Source organism: Sorex fumeus, unplaced genomic scaffold, assembly GCF_029834395.1.
Source record: "Sorex fumeus unplaced genomic scaffold, SorFum_2.1 ptg000122l, whole genome shotgun sequence".
NCBI classification, from domain to species: Eukaryota; Metazoa; Chordata; class Mammalia; order Eulipotyphla; family Soricidae; genus Sorex; species Sorex fumeus.
In genome coordinates, this window is record NW_026606179.1 from 21,665,701 (window position 1) to 21,689,712 (window position 24,012).

The following is a 24,012-nucleotide window of genomic DNA, read 5'->3' on the forward strand; positions in this document are numbered from 1 at the left end:
ACTATGATGATGCCCTATTGTAAACCATAGTGCCTAAAAAGAGGCAGGAGGCAGGGGGTGGAAGAAAAAGGAAAAGAAAAGAAAAAATGCTTGCCATAGGGGCGAACTTGGGGGCAGGAGGGAAACTGGACACTGGTGGTTGGATGTAGACCGTGGAAAAGGGATGGGAGCTGGCACGTTGTAGTCTAAAACTCAATCATGAATAACTTGCAATGCACAGTGATTCAACTTGAAAGTTTTTTGAAAAGGGGAGAGAGACACCCCCTCCTCCATCTTTGCTTCCCAGAGATTTGCCTGTGGCCTTTGGGAATTTTTTCCTCTGTCACCACCAAAAATAGTGCCTCCTCGGCCTCCTAGTACCCCCTCCCCACCCCATCAATGTGGCTCCTGGGCACCACAGGGTTACGCCGAGCCCCTTCTTATTGACATTGTTCAGCTCCTATTTTTTTTATTTTGTTTTGTTTTGGGGTCACAACCGATTGTGCTCAGGACTTACTCCTGGAATGCTGGGGATCAGGGATTGAACCCAGGTTGGCTGTGTTCGAGGCAAGTGCCCTAACCACTGTACTATCTCTCTAGCCCCTCATTTTGTACATTAAGAGCAGTTCACTTGATTTTTGGGTTGTTTTCTTTTTAAACAGCTCCCTGCGTGCGGGAGGAGAAAGGACAGCCCAAAGTCAAGCCTAAGATGCTTGGAACTATAATCCAGCATTCCTCCTGGGTTTTTGTTTTGTTGTGTTTTGTTTTCTAGGCTACACCTGCTGTACTCAGGGACTTACTTCTGGTGGGCTTAGGGAACCATATATGGTGCCAGGAATCGAACCCAGCTGCATGCAGGGCAAGTGTTCTCCCTTCTGTACTGTCTCTTTGGCCCCAGCAGCCTCCTCCCAACTGTGGACACAGAGGTGCCTCCTAGGCCTCCCAGGACCCCCTCCCCACCCCCATCAATGTGGCTCCTGGGCACCACAGGGTTACGCCGAGCCCCTTCTTATTGACATTGTTCAGCTCATCAGGGCAAAGTCCTTAGGAGCATTCCCAGCGGCCAGACGAGCTGGAGCCAGCATCTGTAGTCAGGGAACAGGTGTGTCAGGGCGGGGCCCTGGGTGCAGGAGCAGCACAGGGGACTGAAGCCTCTAAGGCCACTGCCAAGAGGCCACTGCTGTTGACTGCCTGGGTGGCCACTCCCCGACTCAGCCTTGCTTCAGCACCTTCCCTCTCGGGGCCTTGACCTTGGATGTCCCCATGTGCTTCCCTTCCATCCCGAGAGACCCTAAGTCACACATTCCCCGCCCTGCTCAAACAGCAGTCCCCAGGGATTCTTTGGAGAAGCAGGAAGCAGGAGGCGCAGCCTGACCGGAGCATGAAACACGTAAAACGGTTTCTGCCAAGCCCTTCTTCTCCCGCCAGACTGTGAGCTGGGAGAGGCCAGGTAGGCAGTCAGGGTAGGACTCAGGACACACTCACACACATGCATGCACATATGCACATGCATGCACACAGAACACCCGTGTTTCTTCCTGCGTGTGGACTTCCCGTTTCAGCGCTGATGGCCCCACTTGCAAATTCTGGCCTTGAGACCTTGACTTGGGGCCGCTGGGGAAGGCACCCTCCCTTGGGGAATCCCCCATCGCCTGCAGTTTCATTCTTCTGCCCCCTCAGTGCCTCTGTGTGCCCCGGGGGCTCAACACAGTGGCTTGGAGAGGGGCATAGGGGTTGGCGCGCATGGAACTCAGATCAGACCCCACAGCTATAACTGGGAGCCCTATGGGAAACGAGTTGCTACCTTGCCTTGGCCTTTCTGCCTTCCAAATGCAAAAACCTTGCAAGCACCTGGAGAATGGATGGAACTCAGAACCCTGGGCCTCACCCCAGAGTCTCGTGTCCCCATAGTGCGGGGACAGCTTGAGGATACGCACTCTTGGAGACCCCTGCCATGTTGTTATGGGAGATAGCAGAGACAAGCAGATGGAAACACCTGCATCTCACCATCGGCCCATGCACACGGCCCATGTCGTGCCCTCTTTAAATTCAGACAGATGTAGAGTGAGAACTGAGCCCTGAGCCTGAATGCACCGTTTCCTAGTTCTGGGACCCTGGGAAAATTAGAATGTTTTTCTGGCATCAGTGTCATCATCTTCACAGGCCAGCCCTGGAGGTCACTTCGCAGGAAGCAACTGAGTATGCCAGCGATGCCTAACTGACGTCTTCTGAAGCAAATGCAGTGCAGTTTGAGAGGCAGAAGCTGCATGGTACAGCATGAATGACAGGGGAGGCAGTCCAACTCTCAAAGGCTCACAGAACACTGACTCCCACCCCCAGGAGCCCCCACCCCCACAGCAGGGACTAGGGAAATGTCAGTGAGTGAAGCCAGCCAGGTGGAGGGACAACAGGGAGTGTGGGGCCTGCAGTAAAGAGGTTGCCCTCGCGCCTTAGAGGGGACAGCTGCCATCTCTTGGGGGTGTCATAACCAGAGCAGCACCAGCCCCATGCCCTGGATGATCCTGAACGTGGCTGAAGTGAGGAGGAGGGTTAGCACTCCGTCACAGCCTCCCCCTGCTGACTGCACAGACAGGCAGCCCCTCGATGCAGGGAGGCCTGGGCTCAGGCGAGATTCCAACACACAGAGCCCAGTGGAGGGGTGGGGAGGAGGAGAAGGTCGGCGCCACAGGAGGCGGCAGAAATCATAAGGATCCAGACGGGTTTCTGGCTTGGGGGCATTTATTTCACATCCCTTCTGTCCAGGGTCGGGGGCCAAGGATGGGGGCAGGAGACCAGGCAGGGGATAGCAATAAATAACACGGACAGACAACGGCGCTCCTCTCCCGACGGATGAGGTTAAAGGACTTTAGAGGAGAGCCACTGGGTGGGGTGGGGTGGGGTGGGGTGGGGTGCAGGGCGGGGCACCTGGAGGGAGCGGGGCCAGGCCCCCAGACCCCAACCCCAGTCCTTTGGCGGCCCTGCGACTGTTGGGAAGCGGGAAGCCTGCAGCCAGAGGGGGCCAGTGAGGGTCCTGAGGGGGGCGGCCGTGCGGGCGGCCCCAGTGCCCTCACTTGACGCGGATCTCCGCGTACTCCGCCAGCTCCTCCGTCAGGGTGCAGCTGTCCTTGGTGGGCCGTTTCCCCAGGTCCGAGTGAGAGAAGCTCAGGTCGAGCTCTGGGGGCTCCCCCCGAATGCCCAGCAGCCTCCTTTCAGATCCAAGGCGCCTCTCGCTCTAGGAAGGGAACCAACCCTTTAGACAGGCCCGGGTCCCCCTGGGCAGAGGGGAAGGCTGGAGTGGCAGACACGCCCACCACTCCCAGGGGAGTCCCCCTTCTGTGGGAACCTCCTTTCTCATGGCCACTGTTCCCTCTCTGGGGGTCTTCACCCGGCCCACCCCTGCCCCCATGACACAACAGCTCTTGGTTGCTAAGCCTGAGCATCACCTACCAATTCAGTGTCTCCAGGGAGGCCTCCTCCACACAGGATTGGGGTGGGGGTCAGGGGGAACGTACCCGGTTCACCCATTAACTCCTTCCCAGACTACAGCCACCTGCTCAGAACCCCGCCTTTCCACAGCTTCTCAGTCCTCAGGAAATCCTTCCCCTGGGCGTGGTCTGGGGGTCCCCCTCTTCAAGCGGGGAGGTCCTGCAGTGTGGCTTGGCTGCCTGGCCAGGCTTTCACTCCATGCCCCCCCCTCCACAAGGGCCTTTGGACATGCACACAGGACAGAGGCCACAGACAGATGCCAGGGAACAGCAGGGGACGGTGCAGACAAGGCAGCTCAGACTCTGCAGGCCCAGCTGGACATGTGACAGGACACACACATGCATGCCCACCCCCCGGCCCTGGGAGGGCCCGGGGGCAGGTACACTGAGGCCCCAGAACCTACCTCCTGGGGCGCTCAATCCAGGGTAGAGACCGCTTTGGACTATTAGAGAAGGAAATGCGCTCACAGACGCGGGCAGGGAGACGGGGCCTTCCTGGGACCCCGGACCCCCATGCTCCTTCACGGCCTCAGCCTCAGCACCCCTCCCAGCCCTCCACACCTCCTCCCTCCCCTCTGTGACAACCCGGCCCGCGGGCCCCTCCCAGGCCCTCTGTGCCCCGCATGGGGACTCTCCTGCCAGCCTGGAGCCACAGGCCTCGGGCCCTCACCTCATACTTCTCCGGCGCCCCAGAGATGCGGTAGTCAGTGCTGAACAGGACGGGGGGGTTGTCCCCCGCCGAGAAGCTGGGGCTCTCTGTCACGTTCTTTCTGCAGGGCAGGACAGGTCAGCCCCTGCAGGACTCCCAGGCCCCCTCCGCCCTTCCTTCCTGCACCCCCAGTCCTCGGGGACCCCCGACACTTCTCCATGGCTCTCTACGGTGGCCTATGTGGGGCCCAGGCTGCTCAGGAGCCCCCATCCCACCCCGGCCCTCCCTGCCACGTGGCCAAGCGGGAGCCAGCTTAGAGCTCTGGAGACCCCCAGCCTGGCTTCTTGGGGTCCGTTTGCCCCTCCTGCAGCCAGCCACGGGGGAGTTGGTGGAGTCCTTCGCAGGATGCAGATGGATGTGTGTGCCAGAGACGGACAAGGGAGGCACAGCTTCGGGCCTGGCCTGGGAGCAGGTCTGTGCTGATGGCGGAGCTTCTGGAACCCACTGAGACTGATGCTTTAGCTGCATCTGAGGGAGGGCTGGGCTCCCCCATCTCCCGGCATGTGTGCAGGAGAGTTCCTGGGCGTCAGGAGGCCACCAAAGCCACAGGGGTGGGCAAGAGGCCATGGCTGGCGGCAAGTGCCCAGTGCCAGGTCCTGGCATGGGCTCCTGTGGCTTGGAACCCCTCTCCCCGCCCCGAGACCGGTCCAGAACAGAATCTATCCTCCCCACTCCCCTGCCCAGCCCTCAGCACGCCCCCAACCCCCACTGACTGATCCCCATCCATGGAGGCGCACTTGGCCAGGGGACCCACGGCTCACTCACTTTCGGCGCGTCTGGGTGATGTAGCAGACAATGGCAATGATGATGGCAAAAGCGACCACAGCTCCCACTGGTCCGATCTTGGCCCACATCAGGCGGTCTGAGGACAGAGAAGATCCAGGCCCCCTCAGGGCTGAGGACAGTGGCTGGGCTGCTTGGAGTCACCCAGAGGAAGGGCTGGTAAGGAGGGGAGGGGTGGGGGGTGCTGGGGCAGCCTCTCCCCCTCACCCCCCCCACCCTCACTCCCCACCCCCCGCCTCTGTACGGGGGAACTGGGGACCACGGGAGGCATCTCCTCACTCGCCAGCTGAGTGGCCCGTTCAGTGGCTGCTGGGCAGCGGTCAGCAGGGATCTGGGGGGGGGTCCCCGAAGCGGCCCCCTCCCCACTCACGGGCTCCCTGGAAGGGCAGCTCCAGGCTCTTGCTGCCGTAGAGGTTGCGGGAGGTGCAGATGACCCGGGGCGGGGCCTGCGCCTGTCCCCGCAGCGTGAGGACACTGGTGAGCAGGAGGCCGCTGCGCTCCGAGTACACGAACTCGCGCTCCGTCTCGTTCACCGTCACGTTGCGCGAGGGCAGCTCGAAGGCCACCGACGGCTCGGGGTTGGCTTTCACCACGCACAGGCACTGCACTGTGTCCCGGGCCGAAGCGCAGTGAGACTCCAGGAGGATCACGGGGGCAACTGCGGGGAGGAGAGCAGGACCCGGTGGGTGGGCGGGAGCCCACGGACAGGGCTGGCTGTAGGGCGGGGCTTGTAAGGGGAGGCGCTTGTGTGGGGGCGGGGATTGACCTGGACTGGGAGGGCAGGGCTTGGCTCTCTGGGGTCCCATGGGGGCCCCGGGAGTGACAGTAGCTATCTTAGAGAAGAGCGTTTTGCCCTTGGCACTGGCCTTTGGGATTCCACGAATCCTTTCACACATAAAGTCACACCACGGAGCATCCAGCAGGGACCTCATGTCCTTCCAATTGCACCCTGAGTGACTGGGAATAAAACTGAATTCTTTGCCTGGGTCTTCAAGGCCCTGCAGGGCCTTAACACTCTGTCCTCCTGCCTCCTTTCTCCGTGGTAATCCCCCTTCAGCCCACAGGCCTCCACTGTTCCCCCAGTTCAGGTTGCTTCTTCTCCCAGCGGGACATCACTCAGCCTGGTCACCAACACCCCCAGCAGCCACCTACGGGCTCACTCAGACCAGGGTTCTCTGACCACTTCTCTATCTGCCCTGTGCCCCCGGCTCCTCCCTGGGCTGCTCCAGGTTCACCTTCCCTCCATCCTGCAGATACTCCTGCTTCCTCGCCTTTGCATCCATCCCTGCCCTCCTCCTTATAGTCCCTGGGGTCAAGCCCCACCCCAGAGCGCCTTGGTTGAGCTTTGCTTTCTTCTGTAAATTAGCCTGATGTGTGGGCATAGTCCTGGGGTTGGGGAAAATGCTTTGCATGGGCTCCACACAGGTTCAAATCACCTGCGCTAACCCCCAGCACTGTCAAGGGTAGCCCTGATGCTCCCTCCAGCATCACTGGGGTGGTCCCTGGTCACCACAGGATCTGAGCAGTGCTGCACCCTCCGACCTTCCCACCAACCAATTGGTCCAAGAACTGCAAGTGGCCCCAGAGCACCCTGAGCAGCATGGGGAAGGCTTTACCAACCCCGCAGGTTGGGGTTTTCCCCTTCATTTTCCAAAATATGAACTAGAACACTGAACATTGCTTGTTTAAACTATTGTCTTTCTCTCTAAAAGATTCCTACACTCCCCTCTGTTCACTTAAATGGAACTATCATTCCCTTAGTTCTGACCCAGTCACCTAAACATGGGCAAAGATCTTTTTTTTTCTTTGTCCCTACCTTATCACTCCACCCCCATCCCCATTTTCAATTTCCTGCAAGAAAGAAGTGCAGGTGACAGGATGGGCCAGAGAGCCCCATAGCCAGAAGAACTTATGATAGAGTCTTCCCAATGGCCCCTCACATGGACATGTATGTAACGTTGAAAAGTGGACAGCCATGGGAGAGATAGCATGGAGAGTAAAGCACCAAGGACCACCAGGAATGACCCCTGAGCACAGAACCAGGAACAGCCACTGAGTATGACCGGGTGCGACCCCCCCAAAAAAATCTTAATATTAGACAACCACTATGTAGCTGTTAGAAAAGATGTAGTCATGAAATTTACATACAAGTGTACTACATGGAAAGTATCATGTTAAGCGAAATGAGTCAGAATGAGCGGGATAGACACAGAAAGATTGCATTCATCTGGGGAACATAAAGCAACAAAATGGGAGACTAACACCCAAGAGTGGTTGAGATTAGTATCAGGAATTTTGCTCCATGGCTTGGAGGCCAGCCACCCATGCTAGGGGAAAAGGGAGCTCAGATAGAGAAGGGAGCACCAAATAAAGGGTGTTGGGAGGATCCTTCCAGGATGGGAAAAGCATGCTGAAAGTAGAATATAGACAGAACATGATTGCCACTCAATGCCTCTTTTGCAAACCACAACACCCAAAAAGAGAGAGAGAACAAAAGGGAATGCCCTGCCACAGAGGCAGGGTGGGGTGGGGGGGTGGGGGTTGGGAGGGATACTGGCACCTGTGGTGGTGGAAAATGGGGCACTGATGGAGGGATGGGTACTTGATCGTTGTATAACTGAAACCCAAGCACAAAAATTTGTAAGTCTACAACTGTACCTCATGGTGTTTCACTAATAAAAATTTAAAAATAAATAAAAATTTTTAAAAATATTAGACATCCCATTGCAGACTTGTGCCATACCTGCTGCAGTGCATAAACGCACCTGCTATCAATATCTCATGACAAACCTGAACTTTATAAAGGCCTTTCGTTCAAGACCACCCACTGGGGCCATGATGACAGGGTTGCTCCTACATTCAGGAGAGCAAGGACATCCTGTCCACCTGTGCTCTGCATCTTCACATCCTCTGGAGGTGGGAGGGCCGAACCCTGACTCACATCAGACAAACCCAAGTCCCACCAGCATGGGGAATTTAGGGTGGGATCACTTTGGCTTGAATCCTAGCTTTGCCATTTCCTGATGGGTGACCCCAATCACCTTCTCTGGACCTTGGAACTTGAAATATGCATCTGGATTGATGGCTCCTAACTGGTCAGAAGCTCCAGAGACTGGCTGGTGCCTTCATTGTGCAGATATGGACCCTCCCACCCTTGGGTTTATGGTTAAAACTGTCAACTACCATTCCTGCAGAGGTTAGAACTGGATTACTATTCCAGCAGAGGGCGCACCCGAGCAAAGCGTCAGCTGCAGGAACACAGCTGACTCCGCCTGCAGGGAGGTCAAGGTGAGGGCCAGACTTAGGAGAACCATTAGCTATGGGAGCCCCAGACACCCTCCCTGTCTTCTCAGCTGTCTTTAGCGGTCAGTGCTGTTAGCATGCCCATCTTTCCGAGATGGGAGTTAAGGCACAGCAGCAAGGCGGATGTGCCCGAGACTGACTCAGCCTGAGGCTGGACAGCAGGAACTGAATATTCATTTTCCTCCTCTTAAGCTGGGGTGAAGAGCACCCCACAATCAGCAAAGTTTCCACGTGCAAAGAGTGCAAGCTATGCTCTCCCCCCATGCCCTACACACACACACACACACACACACACACACACACACACACGCATGCACACACACACGTGCTGCGAGTACTTCCGCTGAACCCCCAGGCCTGGCAGTTAAGACTGGAAAGCCTTCTCCAAGGGGACAGACTTGGAGGGAAGGGTGCCTGAGGGGTTCTGCCCAGAGGTTCGAAGCTGTACCCCCCAAAACCAAGAGCTGTGACTTGGTGAAGCTGAGGAACACAGCAGCTAGTGGTGGTAGTGGGGTGATAGGCAGGTCACTCTCTAAATGGGTTTCCAAAGATTCCAAATGAACTGAGTTCTGAGTGGCAGTTGGGGGGGCGGGGAGATTGGGAGCAGGGGTGGGGGGTGGTGTGCTGGAAGCTGGCTGGGATTGATGAGTTCTATTGTGGGGCAGATCTCTGTGTGCCCACAGCTACTCCCAAAGGAATCCTGTGTCCTTTGTGTCCCCCTCATCTGCTTGATGGTGTATTCTGAAGGAAATTCGCAGACGGCCCACTCCAGGCAGCGTAGATGTGGAACGAGCCACCAGGATTCGTCTCATCGAGCTGTGTGGCATCTCCTTTCTGGGTCTCTGTTCTCCCTGTCTAGCAACCAGAAGTGTAGCAGAACTTCCCCCACAGGGATGTCCCCCTACAGGGTGATATGAGTGGGTACCCATACAGATCTTCCAACATATCCAGGTCCCTAGCAGGACATCATGAGGAGAGATAGCATAGTCACTGCTTCAGTTCATGCAAAGGGCCTGTGGCCACCAGATCCAGAAATCCCCTTGGGTGAAAGTACATGCCAGGATACAAGGACCCAGTGTTCTCAAATAGGACTTTCCAAGCTATGAACTTAGCTCTCCTCCTTCCCTATCTCTGCTGATACAAAGCTGACCCTAGGCTGGGGTACAGAGTGCTTTCGCCCATCACCCACTGATGCCTCCACTGGGTAGGGGTGCCAGAGGGTCAGGTCCTGCTGGCCATTAGCGAGGACGGGGGTGGGAAGGACGAGTACTCACACTCCACTGACAGGTTGAAGGCGGTGGCTCTCTGGCCGTACTGGTTCTCGGCCACACACCAGTACTCCCCATCATCCTCGGGTGTGACGGCAGGCAGCTCCAGCTGCAGCTCGCTCTCGTAGATGATCGTGGCCAGGATCTGCTTCTCCTTGAAGATGGTGAGAATAGGGTCCGGGTTGCTCTGCGTGGAGCACAGAATGGAGACCGTCTCCCCCTCCACGGCCACCACTGTCCCGTTCACTGTGGGCTTCCAGGGGGCATCTGGGGAGCAGCACAGGGGCCGTGGTCAGACTAGGAGGTGTCTCTTCTGCCAGCCAGAAGACCCCAGGCCCCCAGTGTGTTTGCGGAACAAGGGTTCTGCAGTCCTGGGGCTTGCATCCCAACCCTGCCCATTCCAGGCTGTGTCTTAATCTCTCTGGGCCTCCATGTTCTTCTGTTTGTTTTGGGGCCACACCCAGCGATGCTCAGGGGTTACTGCTGACTTTGCACTCAGGAATCACTCCTGGAAGTGCTTAGAACCATATGGGGTGCCGGGAATCGAACCTGGGTTGGCCGTGTGCAAGGCAAGCACCCTACCCACTGTGCTGGGCCTCCGCGTTCTTATCTGGAAAATGGGTTTAATAATAATCCAATGTCATCATCCATGAGGACCTACTAAGGGGGGTGGGGGTGGACAATATTCTAGTTCCAATAAGGTAGATGAACTCTTGCCTACATGGTAGATACCACCGTTGGTTTTAAAATATACTTTTTTTTTTTAAATGGCAAGTTGGAGATAAGTGTTTTCGGGGAAAATTAAGTGGGTGAGGAATGGGGATTCTGAATGAAGGACTGAATAAATGACATCGTCATGGTTCTAGCTAAGAATCTGTTCTCATCAGCCACTGCTTCCTGGCGACAATGTACAAAGTGTGGACAGGGACTGAGGGAGGCACAGGCTGCCTTCCGCCCTCCCACTAAAATTATAATAGGGCCCTTTGTTGTCGGGTGCTGTCACCAGGTGGGGGAAGGAGGAGGAGGGAGTGTGTGGTTTTCTTTTCAGCAGACACTGTGAGAGGGGCGCCTGGCCCTGGAGTCCCCCCCTCCCTCCCTCCCTTCCGGGTCTCAACCAGGACCAAAGCTCCGCCCCCAAGTGAAACCGACCCCCCCCACACACACATAGACCGCCCCCCACACACACCACCCCAATCTCCGGGCTTCAGACCCCCTGCCAGGGCGGGACTCACACATGACGTTTAGGTCCACGGTGCGGTTGTCCTGGCCATAGGCGTTCTCTGCCAGGCAGGCGTACACACCGTCCTCCCCAGGGGTCACCTCGTCCAGCACCAGGATCAGGCTGTCGGTCACGGCCTCCCGGAGTACGGTGCCGTCCCGCATCCAGGTCAGCAGGGCCAGCGGGTTGCTGTCGGCCCCACACAGCAGGCTGACCTGGGAGCCCTCGATGGCCTCCACAGAGGAGTTCATCTCCACGATGATGGGGGGATCTGATGATGGGAGCATCAAGGCCAAGTTAGACCCACGAGCTGCAGGCTCCGCCCCTCCTCGGGCCCCGCCCAGAGCCCCGCCCCCATCGGGCCACGCCCCATCCTGACTCCGCCCCTAGCCCATCCCCCAGGCTCACACTTGACATCCAGGCTGGCGTAGCCCTCGAATTGCAGGGTGGCATTGAGGAAGGAGGCCTGGCAGCCCAGCCGGTGGCCATTGGCCTCTCTGGTGGGCACGAAGTGAAGAAGGGACACCTGCACCCAGGTGCCCTCGTCCTCGCGCAGCCTTCCCAGCACCGTGGGCTCCCCCAGCCCGTCGTGGCCCAGCCAGCTCAGTTCCGGCCGCAGCTCAGGGCAGTTGTCAGGGACCATGCAGCTGACCTCCACTTCCGTGCCTGCCACCACCTCGACCGGCACCACGATGTTGGGGGTGTCTATGTGCAACAGCGAGAAGGAGGCTGAGGAAGCGACACTGGACTTTGGGGCACCCCACTTAGTCTAATTCCACTCCTGGTACCCAGATTTCTCCCCACCCCTGACTCTAAAGTTCCCTTCTCTCCTCCTTTTTTTTTTTTATCTCTTCCAGAGCCCTCCATAGTCAGAATAGCCATGAGCACAGTGTGGAACTAGGCTGGTCCTTCCCACCACACTGCTAGGTGACAATATCATTTTGCTCATGAAATCACAGTTAACGCAGGCTAAAAATGAGATTCGACCCCTGGTCCTCTGACCTCATCACCTTGCTCTGGATATTACATTAAGATTCCATAAGTAATCTCTCTCCTACCCGGTTTTGCTATGGTTTTCCCTCAACCTGTGTGAGTGTGTGTATAAGAGTCTGTGTGCTTGTGATTTGATGTATGTGTGTGTATGTGAATGTGTAAATTTACTGTGTGTGACTACATGTGTATATATGGGTTTAAGTATGTGGAGTCCATACATTTATGTAAGTGCACACATGTAATTTGAGTGTATGTTTGTGAGTACATACATGCACGTGGTTTGAGACTATATGCATGAATATATGTGTGCATGTGAGCGTATGCATGCAATGAGAGTGCATATGTATGCGTATATGTGTATATATGACTTGAATGTGTATATGTGAGCACATGTGTATATGTAAGTGTGTGAGTACAGAGGTATGTATGTGAGTACATAGGTATATGTGAGTATGTGAAGTTTGAATGTATGTGATCTGAGTGTATGTGATTTGTGTGAATATGTGTATGAGTGTGTATGCGATTGGTTGTGTATGCATGAATACATGGATTCAATACATGTGATTGTGTGAATACAAGTGTGTATGCGAGTGCATGTGATTTGACTGTATATGTGTGAGTATATGATTTGCATATGTAAATATGAGTACATGTATGTATCTGTGTATGTGTGAGTACATGGGTGTATATGATTTGAGTGTATGCTTGTATGTGAATGCATATATGTGATCTAAATGCATGTGAATGTATATGTGACTTAAATATGTATATTAGAGTGTGTGTAAGTACATGCATGTAAGTGTGTATGTGATGTGACTGTGTATGTATGTGTGTGAGTGCAGGTGATCTGAGTGTGACGTGAGTGCGTGTGGGGCGTACATGTCTGACTGTACTTATGGGTCTCTTTCTGCATCAAGGCCTGCTCAAGCCCCTCACAAAGACTCAGTGCCACTGAGGGATCTGAGTCCCAGGCCTGAGAGTTCCTGGAAGTAGGCAGCAACCTTTCCTAATTGCCAAATCTAGAGCTGTATTGTATATGGCCTAAATTTAGAATCGATAAAGAAATAAATGACCAATGTTTAAGATCTAGGTGATTATACAACAACAACATACAGAACCCTGATTTCTCTTAAGAGTTCAGAATATTGCAAGACAAAGACCCTGCTTCCTCTCCAGCCGAGGTGGTGCCTGGTGCCAGGCTCCACTCAGCCCTTGCCAACTATTCTCTCCCTGAACCAGAAGCGCTGGGCTCATCCCTGTTTTCCAGAGCAGGAACCAATGCTCAGAGAAGTTAAATCTTTTTCCCAGAGTCACCAGTCAATAGGCATGCAGAGGACCTTACTCTTCCCCCCTGACACCACTGCCTTTCTGTCGACATTTCTAGAAGAGTAAGAGTAACGGTTGCCTCTGAAGGTAGCAGCAAGACTCTTTGGGGCCCAGCTTTGCTCGTGTCAGCTATCTGCTTGATCTGTGGGGGCACTGGGGTTCACCCTGCACTGTCACCCATGCCCACGACACCACCAGTCCCTGGAAGGGAGCTGGGGGAGCTCCCTACAGCCCTGCCTGCCCCGCCCGGCCCGCGCTCAGCTCGGAGAGACTCACTGATGATGTCCAGGACGCTGTGCTCCGAGAAGGTGTACTGGTTGTAACCCCCCAGGTCCCCGCGGAAGTAGTACTTGCCGCCCAGCTCGGGGCTGAGGTTGCTGAGCAGGAGGGTGCAGTTCCGCAGGCCCAGGTCCCCCAGGAGGCGGCTGCGACCCTGGAAACTCTCGTGGACAACTTGGGTGCGTGACTTGAAGACCACCGGGGGGTAGTTCTTGGGGTAGGGGCTGTTGAAGTACCAGACGCCGTGCACCACGGCCGGCCGCAGCTCATCCGGGAAATCAAAGCGGCAGGGGATTGACACACACGTCCCCTCGAAGGCTGAGATGGACGAGGGCATCCAGGCACCCCAGTGTCCCCCTCGAGAGGCTGTGGGCGAGCAGGACCACAGAGGCTGAGGGGACATCGCCTCCCCCAAACCACCCTGCACTCCCATCACTTCCCATTGATCTGGGTTTGGGGGTGGTCCCAGGAACCCGTAGAAACAGCCTGAACCTGCTCAGGGGCCAAGACCTCAGGGTTCCTGACACCCTCATCCATTACCTGAAATCATGATCCAAAACAGAGGCAGTGTCGTGAGGAATATCATTGTGGACAGTGAGTGAGTGACAGCTGAGAGGAGAGGGGCAGAGAAAAGGGGGTGTTTGTATTAAGGCTCCAGAAAGGGGTTAGATCAGGTGTTAGTTTCTGCTGCTAAGTTTGATCACTACAAACACGCCTATCAAGGGACTATGTGCTCACTCTGCATCCTTTGCTTGATCAATTCCTTTGTGCTTTCTGAAAAAAAAAAAAGTACAATTCTCCTCCTTTTAGAGCTGAGGTCCAGGTCTAGAGATGTGACTCAAGCAGGAGAACTCAGGCTTAGCCTGAGTGAGGTCCCAAGTTCCACCTCCAGCATGGCATGCTCCACTGAGGGTGATCCTGATGATGTCAGGACCTTGCCATGCCCAAGCATCAAATCATCAGTCTACACTGCCTACTGAGCACCCCTGCCCACCGAGCACCCCCAGGAGTGAGCTCGAGCCCTAGAACATTGCTAGATATGGCCTATGAAAATACATTAAAGGGTCGGAGAGATAGTACAGTGGGTAGGGCACTTGCCTTGCACGCAGTTGACCTGACTTAAATCCCTGGCACCCCATATGGTCCCCCAAGCAGAAGTGATTCCTGAGTGCAGAGCCAGGAGTAACCCCTGAGTACCATCAGGTGTGGCCCATCAACCAAAAAACATTAAAGTGAATAATGTCTAGGGCTGAAGAGAGGGTGTTTGCTTTGCTTATGGCTGGCACCCCAGTGTCCTCCTAAGCACTACCAGGAGTTATTCCTGAGCACTGAGCTCAGAGCCCTGAGCACTACTGGATGTGATCCTAAAGAAACAAAAATTTAAAAAAGAAAAGAAAAAGAAAAATGTTCTATAACTGCGACCCAGAGACATTAAGTGATTTGCCCAAGACCACATAGCTTGTAAGCTGATTGTTCCCATCACCAAAGTGGACCTATAGATCTCTAGAAAGAAAGGACAGTGCCAAGGCTAGACTGGAAACAGAAAGCAGGAGAAGCCAGGGGGAAGGAGAAGTAGGTACAGTGCCCCTTACCTGAGTATCCCTGAGTTGGGAATATCTTGTGGTCCCACCTAAAGCTGTTAGTCAGTCAACCTGGAACAAAAGTCACATAGCTAGGTACAAGGAGGTGGGGACATGAGCACCCCTGCTCCCCGCTTTCTGTATCTACTACTGTGGGTGAACACTACAGACACCATCTTGTTCTCCATTGAAAGCTGGCTGGGGTCTACTGAATTGTTATGAATGTTGTTCTTAGGGCTGGAGACATCATTCAGTGGGTTGGAGCACATGCTTTGCATTCAAGAGGCCTGCGCGCATGGTCCCCTGAGCATTGCTAGACATAGTTCCTCAACAAAAAAAGCAAAACTTTATTTTATTTTACTTTTTGGTGTTGGGAGCCACACTTGGCAGTGTTCGTGAGTTACTCCTGGATCTGCACTCAGGAATCATTCCTGGCAGGCTCGGGGAACCATAAGGGATGTCAGGAATCATACCTAGTTGCTTGTAAGGCAAATGCCCTTCTGCTGTTATTATCACTCTGACCCCATAAACAAACATTTTAAGATAAATTTTGACATCTGTAATAGATGTAGGTGAAACTAACTTTGGATTATCTCATTTACAAAAAAAGAAAAAAGAAAGAAAGGGGAAGAGGAAGGAAGGAAGGAAGGAAGGAAGGAAGGAAGGAAGGAAGGAAGATATTGTTAAAACTATAGTCAGTTTTTAATAACATTGTAAATTGTTTATGTTGCTTGTCTAGGAAAAAAGACATTATGTGTTATCATGATAAACTTTTTGATAACTAAGATTAAGAAACCTAATTATAATTTTTAAAAAGTTAAGTTTTATTTGCGTCCATGGAAGTTTTAATATTTCTCTTGATTTTGACACTGGTTAAATGGGTAATTAAGTATTATACCATACATACAGGTAAGGCTTTACACCTTTTAAGATAAGATATTGCAGTCTTAGAAGAGTTCGTTTTTGTTATTACCAAATAATTGTTATGGAGCAATAGCACAGCGGGTAGGGCGTTTGCCTTGCACGCAGCCAACATGGCTGACCCGAGTTCGATTCCTCCGCCCCTCTCGGAGAGCCCGGCAAGCTACCGAGAGTATTCGATATGCCAGACACAGTAACAACAAAGTCTCCAATGGAGACGTTACTGGGCCCGCTCGAGCAAATCGACGATCAACAGGAGGGCCTTTACCTTACCTTACCTTACCCAAATAATAATTTTGTTATTACCGCTTATGGAGACAGAAAAACATATATTTTAGACCAGTTTAATATAATGAAACTTTGTGAGAAATATTATCAGTTGGGAAATGTAAACTTATTTTATGTTTGGAGCTACACTTGGTGATACTCAGGGTTTACTTCTGGCTCTACACTCAGTAATCACTCTTGGCAGTGTTCTGGGACCATATGGAATGCTGAAGATCGAACCCAGGGCAGTTGCTTACAAGGCAAATGTCCTATCTTCTGTACTATCTCTCTGGCCCTGGAAATGTAACCTTAGTACATACATTAATATTAACATGAGTTTTTCTAAAAATATGTAAAATTCCGTAAGGTCCTCTATGTTCTGATCAATTGAGGGCATTTTTTCTGGAGTTCCAAAGAAAAACTTGTCAGCAGGAACTTTGATTATGATCATTTTATAATTTTTTACTGTTTTCAAATATTATTAGCTCTAGTACTTTGTGCTCACAGAGATTCATAAGAAAGGAGTTAGATAGTCTAGAATATAGATGTGTCATGAAACTAAATGAAATTAAGAATTACACAATTTCCAACCAGTGGAAAGCTAGACTCTTAATAAATCCTTACTTGACAAAAATTAAGAGTATAGTAAAGAAAAATAAAATAAAATTTTAAAAAAACCCTCAATAGAAGCCCTGAGCAGCAAGATAACATCAGTTGAGGAAAAGATCAGTAAATTGCAATATGATATGGAGGAAATCTCTGGAAAACAAGAGAATATGGGGAAAAATCTGAAAATAAATGAACAGCACACCAGAGAACTAAGGGATGAGTTCAAGAGGAACGATCTAAGAATCATCAGAACTTTTTTTTTATATTATTCTATTTATTTCTATTTTTTATTCCAAAGAAAAATTTAAGAAATAAATAAGTGGGACTGCATTAAACTGAAAAAGTGTTTGCTTTGTTAAGGAAATGAGGCTAGACACACTATCAATTGGAAGAAATTATTCACACATCATGCATTGGACAAAGGGCTAACCAAGGTATGTAAAACACTCGCTAAACTTAACAACAAATAATCGAAAGTGGGGCAATGTAATGGGATTAAAGGATACAGAAGCATATAAAAAAAGATAATGGCAAAATCTAGTATTTTCAGAGAACTTGTACGCTAGTACCTCGCTTGTGTTGTTTAACTCACCCATCTCATACTCAGAAAACCATTTTGTAAGATTATTCCCATTCTATAGGCAAGATAAGCGAGTTAAGTGAGGTAAGTATGCTCTGTGTTGCACTGCTAACGGTGTTTAATGAAGCCTGTCTAATTCTAGGGTCTACTTTTAGACACTAAGTATCCTTACTCAGAAAATTTTGTTGAGAATCATCAGGACTTTCGAAGAAGTTTACATATTTGATGAAGAATCACTAGCCAAAAAAAAAATCATACATAAGAATTTCCTAGATCTTGGGGCCAGAGAGATAGTATAGTGGGTAGGACTCTTATCTTGCATGCAGCAAACCAGGTTCAATTCCTAGCACCCTAAGCACTCATAGAAGTATATTCCTGAATGCAGAAGCAGGAGTAATCACTAAGCACTGCCAATTGTGTTCCAAAAACAGAAAGAAAAATAAATTTTTTTTCTGAGTTCTGAGAAGTGTGCAGGCACTCAAATCTAAGAGGCCTTAGGGGTCCCAGTGAATCAGGCACAAACAGAAAGAAATATTATAATTGAAATGACAAAAAACAAAGTCAGAGGTAGAATATTAAAACAGCAAGATGAAAGAAGAAACTAATACAAAGGGAAACTCGTAAGATTCACAGAAGATCTATCAAATGAGGCTCTATGAACCAGAAGAGAATAGATGGTTATATAAGGGGCTGGAGCGATAGCACAGTGGGTAGAGCATTTGCCTTGCACGCAGCCGACCCAGGTTCGATTCCTCCATCCCTCTCAGAGGCAAGCTACCAAGAGTATCCCGCCCTCACGGCAAAGCCTGGCAAGCTATCCATGACATATTCGATATGCCAAAAAACAGTAATAACAACAAGTCTCACAATGGAGACATTACTGATGCCCACTCCAGCAAATCGATGAACAACGGGAAGACAGTACGTCGGGGGGGGGGGGGGGGGGGCGAGGAGTCAGTGAAATAAACCCTTACTCAAGAATACTCTTTCCAGCTAAATTATCATTCAATTTAAGTTTTCAGGGCATGCTATCCCTTTGGGAATCCATAAATTTGAAATCAGTTGAAGAATCAAAGGAACTTCTTTAAAGGACAAGAAAAATTTCTTAGTACTTTTCCAACGAATATGGCATTTACTCATGGTACATAAGGTTGAGCTCAACTAGATTGAGAAAAGTCCATTTATTCCTAGCTAGCTAAGATTTCCATACTTTTAAAATAATGACTTAAAGTTTTATTTCTTTTTAATGTCCTTTCTAAGTCTACTCAGGTGATTCTTACATCTATAAAGATTTCTTCTTTTACTTATTAATCCAGATACTAAGCATCATCTATGCTATATGTTCTAACATTAAAACCAACATTAACTTTGTAAAATAAAATATAGTTTATACTTTTATAGACTTAGATATTCCTTTAATATTTTAACCTCTCCAGTCCTCACTCTTATTAAATTGTATATCTGTAGGGGTTATCTATTTCATGTAAATCTTAAAATACATTATATTTACCTATAACATACATTAAGTTTGTTATACTATTAAATTTTTTAATTTATCTACCTGTAAAAATTGATACCTAGATTTTGAAAAATTTTTATGCAAGTCACCACTGATTTACAATTTTGAGGGATTTCTGGAGTTTAGCTTTATATATTTATATGTGCATAGGTGTCACCACACCAAATAAACAGCCACAACAGAAAAGAGATCTTTCTCATATGTGGGACATAAAGAACTGTCATAAGAGAACAACACAGCCAAAGGCATCAGAACTAGAGATTTTTGTCAACATAACTGAGATCACTTCAGGGGTGGGGATAGTGGCTGGTAGGAGTCCTTGGGACATGGTGGCAAAAAGCAGACTCTCTGCTGGTGGGTGCGTGGTTGAAACGATGTATGCATGAAAAGTATGATTAACAATACTATAAACACTGTTATTTGAGGCTGGAGAGAGAAAACAGCACACAAAGCACTCACCTTGCACACAGGTGACCTGAGTTCAATTCCCAGCAACCCCTCTGGTTCCCTGAGCCCACCTGGAGTAATTACTGAGTGCAGAGCCAGGAGTAACCCCTTAGCATGCCAGGTGTAGCTCCCAAACAAAACAAAACCAAAACCAACAACAACAACAACAAACCACTGTAATTCAATTAAAATGGTAAAGAAAAATTGCTAACTTCAGAGGGAACCAGAGAAATAGTATACGGATGGAAGGTCATGCCTTGCACGCAGCTGACCCCAGATGGATTCCTGGTTCGTGGGCGTCTGATCATCAAATTCCTGCGGGCATCCCCCTTTTCCTCTGAATGATGCTTAACACCACTGCCACCAAAATAAAAATTACTAACAGTAGATTTAGATTTCTTACAGGAGAATTAATTGAGGGTGAATATAATTTTTTAAAAGACTTTTCGTTCGAAACAATGTTTTGGTTTTTTCAGACCCAAGAACTACTTTCCTTTTCTGAGACAGCTATGACTTCCAGCAACTTGGTAGAGCACATCTTTTTATGACACCATCAGAATGTAAAACCTTTTAGCACGTATTCTTATTTTCCCAGCAATGTGTTTACGTAAATTCTGGAATATCTATTCTCTCTGTCTTTGTGTGTGTGTGTGTGTGTGTGTGTGTGTGTTTGCGCATGTAATAAATAACTTGGAAAATAGGGGGTGTTACAAACACTGATTGGAATGTACACTACTACAGGAATTAAGACCAATCACGAAGCCAAAGAAGAGGAAAACACCAAATACCTTGCTCAGAGTATTCCGTCAAGCCTGTAACAGAAGTCTCTCAAAAGGGCAAAGAATGAGGCTGAAACAGTAGTACATCAGGCAGATATTTGCCTTGCACTAGGGCATCTAAGGTTCAATCCTCCCACCCCTTGTAATACCCCAAGTCCACCAGAAGTGACCCCTGAGCACAGAGCCTGGAATAAGCCCTGAGCACTTCCAGATGTGGAACAAAAACAAACCAAAAATCAAGGCAAAGAAAAGTTGCTCCTTTGAAAGTCCAGAAATCCCAGGACATTTTGGGAACCAAGAAAAGGGCAATTAACTCTAAATACAGATATTACAGATGACTCTTCAAAAAGGAGAGTGACCCTGAGAGGCCGTTTAAGAGCTTGATCTGAGTCTCTTTTTTGCTGTTCCCTTTGAAAGTTCCAGCTATACAGGTTTTAAAAGAATCAATATGGTTATCCCTGCACTTGATGTGCTAACGCAAAACAGCTGGCCAGATTCATCGGACTGGCATTATCTGGTGGAACAGGGGTTGAAGTTATGTTCATAAACTTAATTTTCAAACAGATTAATTGGATGGGCATTATCTGGTGGAACTGGGGGGAAGCGGAGAGAGAAAAATGTTTTAGTAAATTATCTTTTGGTGGACATTAGATTCGAGTCTCCCTAAACATTTTTGAAGCCTTTTACTTTTACCTGTGAGTTAGGATAAATTCTAAATTTTTCCAACATCTGGCAATGACTTTCTGAACTAATGCTCAGTTGTTTGTTTTCTGGATTTATGGGACTGAGGAACCGAAACTGACCTCTTTCTAAAACCATACAACACTGGGTAATGGAGAACTTGAGGTCAACTTCAGAATGATCTTCATAACAACATGCCTGGACAAAAGTCCACAAGACCATTGGCTGTAGGGATTCCAACTTACATAAAAGGCATTTCGAGATGAAATTAACGCCTTTGGCATGGACTGTCAAATAAACACAGCTTCGAACTGCAGCAAACTTGGCAGTGTTTGCAAGTGTCTGGGACTAGCTTACAAACCTACTGTCCTGGATACCAGCCATATTGGAAGGAATATTCAAGTTGGGTGTTGTGTTCCTAATTGTGTTCCTAATAGTTTTTCCCCTCTGGCCAGAGAGATAATACAGCAGGTAGGGTACTTGCCTTGTACACAGCCGACTGAAGTTAGAGTCCCAAGCACCACATATGAACTCCTAAGCCCTGCCAGGAGAGATCCCTGAGCACAGGGCCAGGAGTAAGCCTTGAGTAGTGCCACATGTGGCTCCCAAAACAGTCTCCCCGGTTTATCAAGGGTTCCGAACAATTCTAGTCTGCAATTTGTGTGCAGAAAAAAGACAATTGGAAAAATTGGGAAACCCCAAGCTAAAGAACTCACTCTTGTGCTGGATTTCCTACACCAGGGGACGAAATGTTATTTCTAACCCAGAGTAATTTCTATCACCACTTCCACTTCAAGTTCTCATGTTGCCTATTTTCAATAGGAAGTAGCCAGGAATAAGGAAAGTGGGTTGTTTGAGTGGACCAACTTCCACAGGAAGGGAAGGAGATACAGACAGTGAGGGGCCACAGTGAGCAGGCCCTAGAGACCCCACAGACAGGCCACTCACTCACTCCTCCCCTCTGCCTTTTCCCTAATGCCAAGAGCTGTTCCCATAACCTGTCAGTCACTGATGCGAGGAAAGAACAAACAACAGCTGCTCCAGCCCCAACGACCCACACACGTCTCCAAGGCTGACGTCACACAGCAGAACTGTCTTCAGTTTTACAGAGGACAGGTCCGTTATGTCAAAAGACATCTCAAACCTCTGCCCTCATGCACCCTACTCCCATGCCCCCTGCCTCTGCCCTTTTTTGCTTTTGCCTCCTGCTCTCACCAGCCCTTGATGAACCCCAAGTCCTAACCTGACCCTTGTCCCCAAGGCCTTGAGGACCACCCCCCCCAACTCTCGAGTTGCAGGTCCCTGAATAAAACCTGTTTTTCATACACCAACTCTTGCCTCTCCTGGGTCGGTTTGATGTGGCGAGAACTGGACTTTGGATTTGGCAGCCACGTGGGCTGTGGCCTGGCGTAAGGCTGCCCATGTGGTCTCTTGGATGTTTGGGGCTGTCCCACACAGTCCGGAGGCGACTCTGTGACTACACCTCCCCACCCCCAAGCTGAGACGGAGGGAGAAACAGGGAGTGGAAGAGCACTGGGTGGAGGAGACGGGGTGGGGGGAGGGGTGAGTGGGGTGTGGAGCAGATGTCCCCCTACAGTGGCCTGGGGGTGGCAGGCAGGGACCCAGCCCCATCAATGACCGAGCTTCACAGCATCGGCATTCCCGACATGCCGTGTGAATTCCTGCCGCCCTCTCCCACCCCACAGGCAGCCCCGCTGTCCCCACCCTGCACAGAGGCCAGAGTCGGTACAAAAGAGCCCTGTTCCCGCAGCGAGAGGGTGCCTCTTCCTGGGGGGCTTCCGGGCCAAGTGGGGTGACCAGAGCGTCCAGCCCTTTGGCTGGATGCTGAGTGGGGCCGGGAGGAGAAGGATGGGGAGAGTGAGTCCCCGGGCACCGGTGGCTCCGGGGTCAGCTCAAGGCCAGAGCCGAGTCACCCAAGCTGCTGCTTTCCCGGCCCGCACCACTCAGACCACTACAAACACACAGGGACGCATGCACGGCACAGACGCTCACAGTGCGGGTCTGAAATGTGAGCAGGGTGGCAACAGAGACTCACGCACCTCCAGGCCTGGGCGGAGTCCAAATCCCTGCACCACCGACATGCTGCCACAGAGTCACACCTGAGCCCCCCCCCTGTCTGCTCCATGCCTGGACAGACCTGGGCATGGCCTTCGGGAACATATGGCACACACACAGGTAAGTATACTTGTACATACACACACACACACACACACACACACACACATTCACGAATGCATTCACAGAAATGATGCACACACACATGTGCACACACACTCACAAACACAGATAGAATCCTGCGCCCTGGACAGGATGGACAGACACAGGGAGGACCAGGACAGACATGAGGCACCAAGGCAGAGACAGCCCCTGGGTCCCTGGGACTCTGAGAGGCCTCAAGCAGCTCATAGAGGCATCCGGGAGCCATGGTAGGAGAATGTCATGGGTCAGGGTGGGATTAGGATAAAACATATCTAGAAACTTTTCTGGTGAAGTGTAATGAAAGAAGAGTGAGAAATGACGATTGGGGTTAAGACTCCCCCAGGGGAGACAGGACACACACAGTCACTCACAGGCACACGCACACACACGTACACACTCACACACACACATGCACACACTTGCACGTGGGCACAGGCACATAAGTGCTCACACACATTTGCCCATGGGTTCATGCACATACTTGCTCATATGCATACACACACACACACACACACACACACGGGCACATGCATGCACACACACACACATGTGTGTGTGTGGCCCAGATGCTGGGCTTTGCTCACCCGTAGCACTGTCGAGTCCCCTCCCAGATGGCCAGATGTGGGTGTCTGGTTACTTGGGATGGGTGAGCTTGTGCCTCAACCCCAGACCACTTCCACTCACTCTGCACAACTAGGGAGCCCAGGGCAGCTGTCCCTGTGGAACTGCAGAGAAAGTGGTGCTGAGAAGGGCCCTTCCTTCTGTCCCTGCTCCCAGCGGAGCCTGCTTCCCTGCCTCATAGTCCTGCCCGCTTCCAAGGCACCCCTCAGCAGCTCTGCTCCACGTCCCAGTGGGGGCCGGCTCACCCTGAGTGACCCTCCATCACCCAGCCCGCCTGCCTCACACCTGCCTGGGTGGGGGCCTGCCTGGTCCTCTCCAGCCCTCACCCCTGCTCCCCCGCCTCTGCCCCGGTCCTCGCGCTGTGGTACTCACTCGGGAGCTCCTGTCCTGTGCCCTCTGCTCCACCCGGCACAGTCCCCTGGATGCCCAGGGTCTAGGCCCCCA

General features: G+C 51.1%; 1 protein-coding gene across 3 annotated transcripts; it reads right to left on the reverse strand.

The window, feature by feature from the left end:
- Window positions 1–2,887: 2,887 nt before the first annotated feature.
- On the reverse strand, window positions 2,888–24,012 carry MAG (myelin associated glycoprotein). Of its 3 annotated transcripts, XM_056136483.1 has the most exons (12): window positions 23,941–24,012; window positions 14,937–14,996; window positions 13,885–13,953; window positions 13,342–13,710; window positions 11,155–11,451; window positions 10,760–11,017; window positions 9,534–9,794; window positions 5,327–5,614; window positions 4,939–5,035; window positions 4,135–4,234; window positions 3,869–3,907; window positions 3,086–3,211 (listed from the first exon to the last, which is right to left on the reverse strand). In XM_056136483.1, exons 3-11 carry the CDS (start codon window positions 13,928–13,930, stop codon window positions 3,881–3,883), a joined length of 1,743 nt encoding a protein of 580 aa, XP_055992458.1. In that variant the 5' UTR covers window positions 13,931–13,953; window positions 14,937–14,996; window positions 23,941–24,012; the 3' UTR covers window positions 3,086–3,211; window positions 3,869–3,880. The 3 variants fall into 3 exon arrangements, with proteins under 3 accessions (XP_055992457.1, XP_055992459.1, XP_055992458.1); XM_056136482.1 differs by lacking the exon at window positions 3,869–3,907 and having other exon boundaries at window positions 2,888–3,211; XM_056136484.1 differs by lacking the exons at window positions 3,869–3,907; window positions 4,135–4,234 and having other exon boundaries at window positions 3,010–3,211.